Consider the following 13,645-nt stretch of genomic DNA (forward strand, 5'->3'; position numbering starts at 1 on the left):
GACGCGTGGGCGGTGCCCGCGTGCGCCCCGCCCCGCCCCGCGCCTGCTGCTCTCTCTGCGGCTCGGCCCGTTAGAGGCGGCTTGGGTCCGCGGAACGCGGGCGGATCTTCTGCGGCCATGAGGAAGCCAGCCACTGGCTTCCTTCCCTCACTCTTGAAGGGTGAGAGGTTTCCACCTGCTCCAACAGACTCTCCCCGGGCTCAGTCCTCTCCCTCCCGAGAGCTCTGCTTTTACGGTTTCTGGAACGCGTCCTCGTGGTGGTCGCGCTGGGTCCGCTCCCTAGCTCCTGGGATCCTCCCGTCTCCCCCCGCCAGCGGCCGGACCTTTGCCTCTGTCTCTAGAATCCCCCCACCCTCGTCGGCAGGGATAACCCGCACCCCGTTCCTAATTTGCCAGTCTGGGTCCGTCTGCCCTGGTCTCGGAGCGGGTTTTGGGGTTCTGTCCTTCCATCGTCCGTTCGCCCGCTCCGCAGTGCTGCTCCTGCCTCTGGCACCTGCCCCAGCCCAGGATTCGACTCGGGCCTCCACTCCAGGCAGCCCTCTCTCCCCCACCGAATACGAACACTTCTTCGCACTGCTGACTCCAACCTGGAAGGCAGAGACTACCTGCCGTCTCCGTGCAACCCATGGCTGCCGGAATCCCACACTCGTCCAGCTGGACCAATATGAAAACCATGGCTTAGTGCCCGATGGTGAGGGCCAGGCTAGGGGGGAAACCGAGGCACCCGAGTGTTCACCCAAAACTCAGGGCAAAAACCCCTGTGCTCATGTGAGGCGGGGAAGGGCATGGCTGGCACCTCACCGTGAGCCCGTACTCTCCACCCTCCCCGTGTCCACCCTCCCCACGTCCACCCTCCCCACGGCCTGGAGTCCGTTGCCCGCAGCCCCACCCCAAGCTCCCCGTGGTTCATCTTCTCCACCCCTGCCCTTTCTCAGGTGCTGTCTGCTCCAACCTCCCTTATGCCTCCTGGTTTGAATCTTTCTGCCAGTTTACTCAGTACCGTTGCTCCAACCACATCTACTATGCCAAGGTGAGGTCCAGGACAAAGGTTGGATTTGGTGCCCCAGGGCCAAGGGAGAGGCGGCAGCAGTGGGGAGTTGAGGAAGGGTTCCAGGAGAGTCATCCTTAGCTCCTCCTTCCCTGCCATTTTGCCAGTCATGTACCCAGATTAGATATGAATACAGTCTCACCTTGGACATTCAGATTGAACAATTCTGTTACTGCAAGAAAAGTAGAGAAGAGACCGGGCATGGTGGCTCATGCCTATAATCTCAGCACTTTGGGAGCCCGAGGTGGGCAGATCACCTGAAGTCAGGAGTTAGAGAACAGCCTGCAACATGGTGAAACCCCGTCTCTACTAAAAATCCAAAAAAAAAAAAAAAAAAAATTAGCCGGGCTTGGTGATGGGCGACTGTCATCTTAGCTACTCGGGAGGCTGGGGCAGGAGAATTGCTTGAACCAGGGAGGCAGAGGTTGCAGTAAGCCGAGATCATGCCACTGCACCCTATCCTGGGTGGCAGAGCAAGACTCGGTCTCAAACAAAACAAACAGGGCCGGGCGCGGTGGTTCACACCTGTAATCCCAGCACTTCGGGAGGCCGAAGCAGGCGGATCATGAGGTCAGGAGATCGAGACCATCCTGGCTAACACGGTGAAACCCTGTCTCTACTAAAAATACCAAAAATTAGCCGGGCGTGGTGGCGGGTGCCTGTAGTCCCAGCTACTCAGGAAGCTGAGGCAAGAGAATGGCGTGAACCTGGGAGGCGGAGCTTGCAGTGAGCCAAGATCACACCACTGCACTCCAGCCTGGGTGACAGAGCGAGACTCCGTCAAAAAAAAAAAAAAAAAAAAAAAAAGTAGGCAAGAGGGATGGAAAGAGGCAAAGAGATAAGCTCTCCTGTTTCTTCAAACAGGTCAGTGATTTTGAGTTAAATGCAAAAGTGACGGCAGGGTTGTGGCCCAGACAAACAGAGGTTCATCTTCTGAAAGGACCCTTTCTCAGGTCTAGAGGGTTCCAGCAGGGACCATGTCCCTTTATCCCTGCCTAGAAACTGTGAGAGATAAGACAAGCTGGAAAAGAGGTGGAAGAACCAGCTGGAGCAGAAGTCTGCCCTTTGGGAAAGGCTTTCCCATTTTCCTTCTCTTCCTGCAGAGAGTCCTGTGCTCCCAGCCAGTCTCTATTCTCTCACCTAACACTCTCAAGGAGATAGACGCTCCAGCTGAACTCTCGCCCACCACGATGACCTCCCCCATCTCACCCCACTTCACAGGTGAGACCCTCTCAGCAGCTGGGAGACCACCAGCTACTCCTCCCACAATTCCCAGAGCCCACAAGGTAAGGCATCCAAGGCAGGGAAATGGGAAGCATGTTGGGTGGGAGGGGGACGCCGGCAGACAGCTGTTTACTCGAAGGACTGTCAGCTTTTTATGAATACAAGTTAGGGCTCTCCTGGACCAGAATCTCTTCTGCCATTACTTACAGTTTTGCCCTGAATCCATTTTTCCCAATTCCAAAGACATTGTTGCAGTGGAAGACTCTGGGCCCTTTATAAGCTAACCTCTTCACTTTAGAAAGGATTTGCTGCTAGCTACCCAGCATACTTGGTGTTTCCTACGGGAGTGGGACAAAAGGTGGTATTTGAGGTGGAAGTTAGGGAAGGAGGAGTGCTTGCCAGGGAGGCGGGAAGGTGACACATACCACCAACCTTACAATTGCCGTGGTAATGTTCTTTTAGTTTGATACTTACATTCTTTTCTGTGTTTTTGTGTGTGGGTAAGTGTGACTTGGTCTGCTTTGTTTATGTGTGTGTCCCTCTGTGAACAAAGACACTCAGGGGCCAGAAGCCTGACTGTCTCTTTCCCGTCTCTCTAAACCCTGCTGTAGGGACAGAACGCCAGGCCTTCCAGCCCTGGCCTGAGAGGCTTAGCAACAACGTGGAAGAGCTCCTACAATCCTCCTTGTCCCTGGGAGGCCAGGAGCAAGCGCCAGAGCGCAGGCAAGAGCAAGGAGTGGAGCACAGGCAGGAGCCGATGCAAGAACACAAGCAGGAAGAGGGGCGGGAACAAGAAGAGCAAGAAGAGGAACAGGAAGAGGAGGGAAAGCAGGAAGAAGGACAGGGGACTAAGGAGGGACTGGAGGCTGTGTCTCAGCTGCAGACAGACTCAGAGCCCAAGTTTCACTCTGAATCTTTATCTTCTAACCCTTCCTCCTTCACTCCCCGGGTGCGAGAAGTAGAGTCTACTCCCATGATGATGGAGAACATCCAGGAGCTCATTCGGTCAGCCCAGCAAATGGATGAAATGAATGAAATATATGATGAGAACTCCTACTGGAGAAACCAAAACCCTGGCAGGTATAGGAAGTTTTGACTCTGTCATCCACCCTGCCCTCCCTTCTGCCTTCCTTGGGAATGAGAAGCCCATTTTCCTAGCTTCAGCCTCCAGATCCACTCAGACCTGTCTGGGCTTCAGGCACAGCTAGCAACTTCCTGCCTCACCCATTCTGTGCCCATTGTTGGCTTAAGCACTGCTCAAATGCTCATTCTCCATGTAAGCCTTGTACCTGGAACTACCAGACTTGGGTTCTGGTCTTGTCTCTGCCCTGTTTAGTATTGCAATCCTGAGAAAGTTATTTCTCCTTTCGGGTCCTCAGTTCCTCATTTGTAAAAGTAGGCGATTTGTCCAGGGGCCTCTAAGGCCCCATGCTGAGCGTACTGAATGTGTATGACCAAAGCAGACACTAAGGGAAGGGGAGGAGACTGGATGTAGCTTCCTGCCCCAGCCACCTGGCCCAGCCCCACCCTCAGTGCTGTCTTCTTGCAGCCTCCTGCAGCTGCCCCACACAGAGGCCTTGCTGGTGCTGTGCTATTCGATTGTGGAGAATACCTGCATCATAACCCCCACAGCCAAGGCCTGGAAGTACATGGAGGAGGAGATCCTTGGTTTCGGGAAGTCGGTATGCCTGCCATACTCTCTAATGGATACATGCCACTGGGCATCCTCTTGGCCAGGCACTGTGCTAGGCTATGGGAGTGGAGGATGGGCAGGAGAAGCATGAGACATAGCTGGAGAGATTCTCCCCAAGTGGGACTCTTTTCTCAGGAAGGACATTACCAGTCCACCTTAAAGGAGGAAGGCTCAAGACCCAGTCTGGAATCCACTCCAGTCCAGAACTCATTCTTCACCTTCCTGAGTTGCCAGGCTTCCAGATTTCACTCTTTTTTTTTTTTTTTTTTTTTTTTTTTTGGAGACAGGGTCTCACTCTGTAAGGCTGGAGGGAAGTGGTGCGATCATGGCTCACTGTAGCCTTGACAACCTGGGCTCAAGTGATCCTCTCATCTCAGCCTCTTGAGTAGCTGGGACTACAGGCATGTGTCACCGTGCCTGGCTAGTTATTTTTATATTTTGTAGAGATGGGGTCTCGCTTTGTTGCCTGTGTTGGTCTAGAACTCCTGGGCTCAACCAATCCTCCTGCCTCAGCCTCCCAAAATGCTGGGATTACAGGCGTGAGCCACCATGCCCAGCCCTGAGTCAACTTTTGATTCTTGATCCAGCTCACCATCTTCCTAGCTTTGCCTTAGATGCAGCTCTTCTTCTTTCCAGAGAGTTCATAGAACCCATTCCAGGGAATCTGTAAAGAGATTCCAGTCTCAATGTGTCCTCAACAACCAGCAAGTCTATTCCCAGGAAAATATACTTTAGATTTTCACAAATAATACAATTTAGCAAATATTTCTGGAGAGCTCAGATACCATCCATTCATCTGTTTGTTCAACAAATACTGATTGGGGACAAACTCTACTAGATATTTAAGATGTTAGCAGTACGTGCAATAGAGCCAGTCCTCTGTCCTCTTGGAATCCAGGGCAGGAGAGAGACAAGGAAATATGCAGGATGGTGCGATGGGATCAATGCTGTAGCAGGGAGAGGCACAAAGTACAGAGACAGCAGATGGGGTGGGTTGGGGACAACTGTCCATGTTTGGGAGGATCAGAGGTGCTTCCAAGAAGAACTGATGTTTAAACTGAGACCTGAAGATAAAAGAAGTGAATCCAGGCAAAAGAAGGGGATTGGTAGAAGATTCCTGCTTGCTAGAAGATTCCTGATAGAGGGAATAGTATGTGCAAAGGCTCTGATGCAAAGAAGAGTAGAAATTTCTTTTTCTTTTTCTTTTTCTTTTGAGATAGTGTCTCACTCCATCACCCCGGCTGGAGTGCAGTGGTGTGATCACAGCTCACTGCGTCCTTGACCTCCCAGGCTCAGGTGATTCTCCTACCTCAGCCTCTCCAGTAGCTGGAACTAGTGGCATGCGCCACTACACCTGGCTAATTTTTTGTATTTTTTTGTAGAGACAGGGTCTCGCCATGTTGCCCAGGCTGATCTCAAACTCCTGGGCTCAAGGAATCCGTCTCAGCCACTTCCACTCAGCTGGAATTACAGGCATGAGCCCCCGTGCCTAGCCCAAAGAAGAGTAGAAATTTCATGAGTGAAATTAGTATGCTAACAATGAGCACACTGTTTCTGCTCTTAAGGGGCCAAGAACCCATGAGGGGGTTAATATGGATACAGTAATGTTACAAAAGGAGTGTGGTAGGTGAGGTTCTTAAACAAAATGTGAGAAGTTCGGGGTTTTATGGAGGGAGCTCACTGGATCTGATGGCGTAGATAAGAGGACAGTAAGGAGTGAGTCCCTTTTACCTGGAGCAGAGCACAGGAGACAGAGTCAAAGAGATCAACAGGGTCATGATGCGAAAATTCTTGAATGGCAGCATGAGCATTTGCACTTAATTTGATAGGAAAGGGGAATCCTATCAAATGGTCGGGGACGTGATGCCTCCCTTATGTGGGAGGAGCAGGCAAGGTGCTGTAGGAGATTTCATGCACTGTGACAGGCTGTGCCCATGGGGGAGGAAGGAGGCCCATGGGATTGACTAAAGATGCTGCTTAGCAAGATCTCCTGCTAGTGCTGAGGAAGCTGAGGGCAGGATCCAGCTGGGAGGTTGGTAACTCCACTCTGAAGAATAGCTTCCAAGAACTTGGAGGTTTCCAACCCCAGTACGTGGGTAGAGCATAGGTTTTAGAGTTGGAAGGACCTGGACCCATGTCCCAGCTTCCCCATCTGATAGATAGGTGGCTTTGAGCAACTTACCCAGCCTCACTGAGAGTCCGTTTCCTTGTCAGTAAATGAGAGTAATATTAGTACCTCTGCTATTACAGGGTTCTCGTGAAGACTAAATGAGATGAAAGCATGTGTGTCCATAGTGCTGGCACCGTGTCACCTCTTTGTAAATATTAGCGTTATCATTAGCAGGTGGCAGGGGAGGGTTATGAGTTCTTTTCAGATAGGCTAAGTTGGGGTAACTGTAAGATCACCTGATCACAGGCATCTGTCAGGCACTTGGCAATGAGGATTTGGAGCCCAGGAAAGAGATGAGAGCTGGTGATAAAGATTTGGGTGTCACCTGTAGATAGATGATTACCTAGGAGTAGATCAATCATCCAGGAAGAAGGTGAAGGAATAGCTAAGGCAAGGTCCTTGAGGAACCCTTGAGGAGGAGGACAAGTAGAAAAGCCAGAGAAGCTTTTAGAAGAGGCTAAATGCAAAGACATTCTGCAGGATGGCTGAGGGCTGAGGCATGGGAGAAGGCAGGCCACTGACTCTCGGCTTCAGCCTCACCCATTCTCCTGCCCCAGGTCTGTGACAGCCTTGGGCGGCGACACTTGTCTACCTGTGCCCTCTGTGACTTCTGCTCCCTGAAGCTGGAGCAATGCCACTCAGAGGCCAGCCTGCAGCGGCAACAATGTGACACCTCCCACAAGACACCCTTTGTCAGCCCCTTGCTTGCCTCCCAGAGCCTGTCCATTGGCAACCAGGTACCTAGCCCGGCAGCCTGCAGTGGGAAAGGCAGAACTGGGTGGCGGGAGTGGGGTAGGAGGAGGCCAGCAGGAGGGGAGGGGCATGCTTCTCTCCCCTATCTCCTGTGCCACAGGTAGGGTCCCCAGAATCAGGCCACTTTTACGGGCTGGATTTGTACGGTGGGCTCCGCATGGACTTCTGGTGTGCCCGGCTTGCCACGAAGGGCTGTGAAGATGTTCGAGTCTCTGGGTGGCTCCAGACTGAGTTCCTTAGTTTCCAGGATGGGGATTTCCCCACCAAGGTCAGAGCCTTTCCCCAAAGCTCAGCCCCATCCCCACCCTCACCCCATTCCTTGCAATTACTTGCTGTGGGTAGCCCTAGTTTGTGGAAGGGGGCTTGGGCCCCTGGCTTCTGAGAACCAGTCCTCACTGAATGTCCTGCCTCTCTCCAACAGACTATTGCACCCCCCCCCCACCCTCCACCAATAGAGCAGGCAAAGGAGTGGGGACCTGGAGGGCTGAGAAAGCACAGGATCTAGAGGTTCTGGTCCCAGCTTTGCCAGTTGCTTGCTGAGTGGCTGTGATCAAGTCACTTCCACTCAACCAAAGTTAATCATCTCTACAAGAAATGACTGACACGTGCACCACTGCCCAACCCTGTAATCCAGGACTTCCTGGCCTCAGCCTGACGGGCTCTTCCCAGCTCTTCCAGTGCCTTCCCTGCTCAGTTAAATCAACTTGGCTCCCCATTCCCCTGCTACCTTCCCTGTGGCATGATCTGTTGTTGCCAAGAGCCAGGCCTCTCCTTCTGTAGTTAGCAGGAAAAACTAAGGCAAGGAAAAGTAAGGGCAGCTGAAGCAAGTAGCTGAGCTGAGGGGCCCATGTCCAGCTCTGGTCCCTAGGCCCCTTGATCTGGAATGGGCAGGCGAGGTCCAAAGAAGGAAGTGACTCACCACCATCACACATTGGAGATTCTCTTCCTCCTTCCCTCATCTACCATTACCAGAAAAATCCTTGACATCAGGCCACTAATTGGGTCCCTGTCCCATGTTCTGGACCCTTATCTGCCCCGTCCTGCCCCATTCCCACTTCCTCAGCCACTTTCGCAGTAAGTTGACCAGCAGCCTCATACTCTTCCAGGCTCCTGGCTTCTTCCCAGCAACCTGTGACAGAATGGGAGGGGAAAGGCAGAGGGAAAGCAGAGTGAGGGGCCACCTGTGTGTGGAAGGCCTGGGTCTCGGGCCACACCCTGCCCCTGGCTCTGTCCTAGCAGGTACCCCCTGGAGTACTGCTGTCCGGTGAGGCTTCTGATATCCCCTTCTCTCTCCCTGGCTCTTGGCTTAGATTTGTGACACAGACTATATCCAGTACCCAAACTACTGTTCCTTCAAAAGCCAGCAGTGTCTGATGAGAAACCGGAATCGGAAGGTGAGCACCTCTACCTTGCCCCTCCTTCTCCCAGCACCCCCTCAATCAGTCACCACAGTTAGTCTATTCTGAGGCCCCCTCTGCGAGCAGCTAGGATGTGGAAAGTGCTTCCCTGCTTGCATCTTTGGGGCAGAGGCCTCCACCAGCAGGCTCTCCTCCATTCCTCCAGTCCTGGAGGAAGCAAGGCCCTCCCAGGCAGGTGGTGGATAACAGAGGAGGGCCCTGAGAGCATCACAAGAAGAACCCTCAGCTGGGCCGGGAATTGGACATTTTTGAGATCTCGGTCTGTCTCCTGTTCTTACTCACCAAGTAGACTGGGATGAGGCACTTCCCCCGCTGAGCCTCAGCTGCCTGTTTCTGCAGGAAAGGGGTTGGGCTGCTTGATGTCTCCTCTGGCCTTAAAAAGCCACATTTGAGTTTCCTCCTTCCCTCTACTGCCCTGTGCCCATGCCTGCCTACCTCTCTCTTTTGGGTTTCTGACACTTCCCCTCCTCCCCACTCCTGGCGCCTGGCTCTGTGATACAGACTGTTTGCCCTGAATCCCTGTGTAGGTGTCCCGCATGAGATGTCTGCAGAACGAGACTTACAGTGTGCTGAGCCCTGGCAAAAGTGAGGAAGTTGTGCTTCGATGGAGCCAGGAGTTCAGCACCTTGACTCTAGGCCAGTTCGGATGAGCTGGCATCTCGTCTGTCTGCACCCCAGCCCAACCTGCCCACATTCTCTATTGTTTTTAGACCCCATCTGTCGGTTTGCTTTCAGGCTGCCCCTTCTGGGTCTGTTACTCGGCCCCTGCTCACATTTCCTTGGGTTGGAGCAGCAGTCCCAGAGAGGGCCACAGCGGGAGCTGCGCCCTCCTTCAAAGATGACTTTACATAAAGTGTTGATCTTCAGCCTGTGTGGCCTATTGTGGTTGGGATCCCCATCCTCAGCACTGCTACCCTGCTCCGTGGCAGTCAGTCCCCAGACCCCGGTTTTATGGACCCACTTGCCGGTGAGAGAATCTCATAGGAATGGTACTGAGGGAAGCGGCCATCTGCCAGGAGGAGCAGAAGACCTGAGAACCCAGAGACGTGAACTGAGGAAGGCCAAGAAGGCTGGGGCCCTGAGGATGATGGGGCATGAAGGCAGGTGTGTGCGTTCATTTCTGAAGCCCTAAGCCCCATGATGTCAGATGCAAGTGTAGTATTGTTCCTCTGTAGGTTAAAGGCCAAAGCCTGATGAGACCTTGTCCAAAGGGACCAATCCTGGGTTATAGGGAGGGTGTAGCTTGCACTTTATGAGGAAGGGAAAAACCAGGAACTACAGCCTAGATCAGGAAACCTTGGGGTTGTTTTGTTGTTGTTGTTGATTTGTTTTTGTTTTTGTTTTTGAGACAGGGTTTCGCTCTGTCACCCAGGCTGGAGTGCAGTGGCGTGATCACCACCCACTGCAGTCTCCACTTCCTAGGCTCCAGCCATACTCCTACCTCAGCCTCTCAGTTACCTGTGACCACAGGAATGTGTCACTATGCGTGGCTAATTTTAAAAATTTTTTGTAGAGATGGGGTCTCTCCATGTTGCCCAGGTTGGTCTCAAACTCCTGGGCGCAAGCAATTTTCCCAGCTCGGCCTCCCAAAGTGTTGGGATTACAGGAAGGAAACCCAAAGTGTTGGGATTACAGGAAGTCCAGGAATTTGCCAGATGATCCAGATGTTTAAGTGGTTGCATCTTAACAACCTACATTGAGGTATGACTCCAGCACTGGCCTTTAATAACTTGAAATATCCCAAAGTATGTTCCAGGGACACTGTAGAGTCTCTCTCCCTTCTGTAGGTTCATGGTAATTAACAGCATTTTGTTAAAGCTCACTTACTCTGAGAGTTCAAACATGCACAAAAATAGAAAAGTATAGGCTGGGCGCGGTGGCTCAAGCCTGTAATCCCAGCACTTTGGGAGGCCGAGACGGGCGGATCACGAGGTCAGGAGATCGAGACCATCCTGGCTAACATGGTGAAACCCCGTCTCTACTAAAAAATACAAAAAACTAGCCGGGCGAGGTGGCGGGCACCTGTAGTCCCAGTTACTCAGGAGGCTGAGGCGGGAGAATGGCGTGAACCCGGGAGGCGGAGCTTGCAGTGAGCTGAGATCCGGCCACTGCACTCCAGCGTGGGCGACAGAGCGAGACTCCGGCTCAAAAAATACAAAAAGAAAAGAAAAGTATAATGCGCCCTCTTGTACCCTTCACCCAGTTTCCATTGTCAACACGAGGCCTGTCATTTCACAGCATGTTAAAGGCTCTCTAGAGCTCAGTAATAGAGAAATGTGTTTAACCTATAGCTGCCCAAACTCATTTCACCACAATCCCTTTTCTGCCTGCCACCAAAACACTTGAACTTGTTTCTGTTTAGTGAGCATAGACAACATGCCCAGCCCCGTGCCTACAGGGCCCCTTGTCTCTGTGTCCCCTGTCCCAAGGACACAAGACAAGGGGCTGAGGAGAAACAGACCTAAGCAAAGAGGAACCATCCCGCCTAGTGACTGCTCGATGCAGGAGCCAAGTGTGCTCAGTGGGAAGCAGGACCTAGCAGAGCACTGTCATGCAGAAGGCCCTGGGCAGGGTGGGGCACAAGCCACTAGTGGCATGGGCTAAACCACCTGGCAGACCCAGGAGAGGAAGAGAGACACCCAGGGGGAACCGGTGAGGACAGCGAGAGGCTGGTGGGTTAGTCATCTGGCATCAGACGGTGGGTGTGCCAGGAAGAGCTCCCAGACACAGCAGGAATATCTGAACGATGGGTGGGGGCAGTTCCCAGTCAGCGAGAGTCGGGGCTGGATTAAGTATCCTTAGCTGCTGGGGTTTTTCTCTGGCCAGTCTGGGAAGGCCTCTGAGGGCAATTCCTCTTCACTCTGTCCTTGGCCCATGTGGGGTTGGGTGAGTGCACTGAGCTGGGAGGGATGTGCTGAGATCTGCTGAGGTGGGTGTGCCCCTTCCACCCGGAGAGCAGGTCCTACCAGCCCAGCCCAGCCCAGAGCAGACAGCGGAATCCAGCTTGGGGCAGCGCAGAGCAACACGGAGCACAGGTATGGGGGTGTCACGAATTGAACTGCACAGGGAGCACAAGGGGAAGCAGCCCCCTGGAGAAATGGGGGACTTGGGTGGGGGACAGAGACGAGGGTGGGCATGGGCCCTGGAAAACCCTTCTGAACAGAGTAAAAAGCCGAAAGGACTTGCCTCAAATAGATCTTTTCACATGGAGCTGGACAAACAGCTAATATGCCTGCTACACCCCAGGGGTGCCCCTTTTTGACGCTTGAAGACCCCACTCTGGGCCATCTCACAGAGGCTGTGTCCTCCCCCTCCCCCTCTAGGCCCCCACTGTGGTACTGAGCCCTGGGCTTCCCAGGGAGGACCCTCTGGGGACTGTTTACACCCTTTTTCCACTTCCAGTTAAACCTCAACCCCTACACCACTCATCCTCCAGGGCCAGGCAGATGCCAATGGGCTGATCTAATCAAACTTGTTAATGGGTTGACTGGCACAGACGTGTTCGCGGTGTTCTCCTTCCCAGCTAGCCAAGGTGCACGGCACGGGGCCTCCAGGAAGTGCTGCCTTAACCCAAAAGCTGCATCTATATAAGGGATTAGACTGATGGTCTTCCATGTCCCTATGGCTCTGATAGACTGCAGCTTGAGGGGATGGAATTTTGGAGGTGGGGGACGTATTTGGAGGCCAGCAGGGCTTTATGATACCTTTGCATCACACCATGAGGATAGGGCCTACCTGTTACCCGTGGTTGTGGGGCTCCCCTCACAAGAAGGGGACCTCCACCAGATTGTATCTCCAGAACTACTCCTTTTGTTCTTTTTCTCTTTCTTTTTTTTATTTTGAGACACAGTCTCCCTTTGTCACCCAGGCTGGAGTGTAGTGGTGCGATCTCAGCTCACTACAACTTCCACCTCCTGGGTTCAAGCAATTCTCTGCCTCAGCCTCCTGAGTAGCTGGGATTACAGGCATGCACCACCATGCCTGGCTAATTTTTGCATTTTTAGTAGAGACAGGGTTTTACCATCTTGGCCAGGCTGGTCTTGAACTCCTGACCTCATGATCCACCTGCCTCGGCCTCCCAAAGTGCTGGGATTACAGGCATGAGCCACCGCCCCCAGCCATTTTTTTTTTAAGACAGGATCTCATTCTGTTGCCCAGGCTGGAGTGCAGGGTCTTGAACATGGCTCACTGCAGCCTCAAACTCCTGGGTTCAACCAATCCTCCCACTTCAGCCTCCCGAGTACGTGGGACTACAAGCAGGCACCACCATGCCCGTCTAATTTGTTGTTTTTTTTTTTTTTTTGAGATGGGGTCTTGCTCTGTCATCCAGGCTGGAGTGCAGTGGCGCGATCTAGACTCACTGCAAACTCCACCTCCTGGGTTCAAGCTATTATCCTGCCTCAGCCTCCAGAGTAGCTGGAAATACAGGCTTGAGCCACCATGACCAGCTAATTTTTGTAATTTTTTTTTTTTTTTTTTTTTTTTTTTGTAGAGACAGGGTTTCGCCATGTTGCCCAGGCTGGTCTTGAACTCCTGCGCTAAAGCAATCCATTCGCCTCTGCCTCCCAAAGTGCTGGGACTACAGGCACGAGCCAGACACCCGGCCTCTGCTAATTTTTTGACATATTTTTGTAGAGCCGGGCACAGTGGCTCACGCCTGTAATTCCAGCACTTTGGGAGGCTGAGGCGGGTGGATCACGAGGTCAAGAGATTGAGTCCATCCTGGCCAACATGGTGCAATACCCCATCTCTACTGAAAATACAAAAATTAGTTGGGCATGGTGGCATGCACCTGTAGTAAAAAATTTTCTTTTAGAGATGGGGTCCCACTATGTTGCCCAGGCCAGCAGAAATCCTCCTTTTAGGGTAAGCTAAAGTTGCAGACCTAGTGGGACATGGAGGCAGGGATTGAGGTGAGACAGAAACTTACTCGCATGCAGTATATGTAGGCCTCACCTCCCGGCTACTCAGAGGTACTGGAGCCCAACTCCATCTGTCTGATGCCATCTGCTCTCCCCACTCTGCTGCCCCCAGTGCATACCCCAGGACATACCTACTGACAGAAATCTTTTATGCCCAGGGGCATTTAAAAAAGCCCAGGAGAATGGCCGGGCACAGTGGTTCATGCCTGTAATCCCAGCACTTTGGCAGGCTGAGGAGGGCGGATCACCTGAGGTCAGGCATTCAAGACCAGCCTGGCCAACATAGTGAAAACCCGTCTCTACTAAAAATACAAAAATTAGCCAGGCGTGGTGGCAGGTGCCTGTAGTCTCAGCTACTCGGGAGACTGAGGCAGGAGAATTGCTTGAACCTGGGAGGCGGAGGTCGCAGTGAGCTGA

At 52.7% G+C, this 13,645-nt stretch overlaps 1 protein-coding gene across 1 annotated transcript; it reads left to right on the forward strand.

The window, feature by feature from the left end:
* Positions 1–3: 3 nt before the first annotated feature.
* ACRB (acrosin binding protein) lies at positions 4–9,172 on the forward strand. Its single transcript, XM_011745589.3, has 10 exons — positions 4–160; positions 473–691; positions 936–1,030; positions 2,152–2,269; positions 2,884–3,352; positions 3,822–3,954; positions 6,693–6,872; positions 6,989–7,156; positions 8,199–8,282; positions 8,834–9,172. Exons 1-10 carry the CDS (start codon positions 118–120, stop codon positions 8,954–8,956), a joined length of 1,632 nt encoding a protein of 543 aa, XP_011743891.2. The 5' UTR covers positions 4–117; the 3' UTR covers positions 8,957–9,172.
* Positions 9,173–13,645: the final 4,473 nt, after the last annotated feature.

This window comes from Macaca nemestrina, chromosome 10 (assembly GCF_043159975.1).
Source record: "Macaca nemestrina isolate mMacNem1 chromosome 10, mMacNem.hap1, whole genome shotgun sequence".
Lineage (NCBI taxonomy): Eukaryota > Metazoa > Chordata > Mammalia > Primates > Cercopithecidae > Macaca > Macaca nemestrina.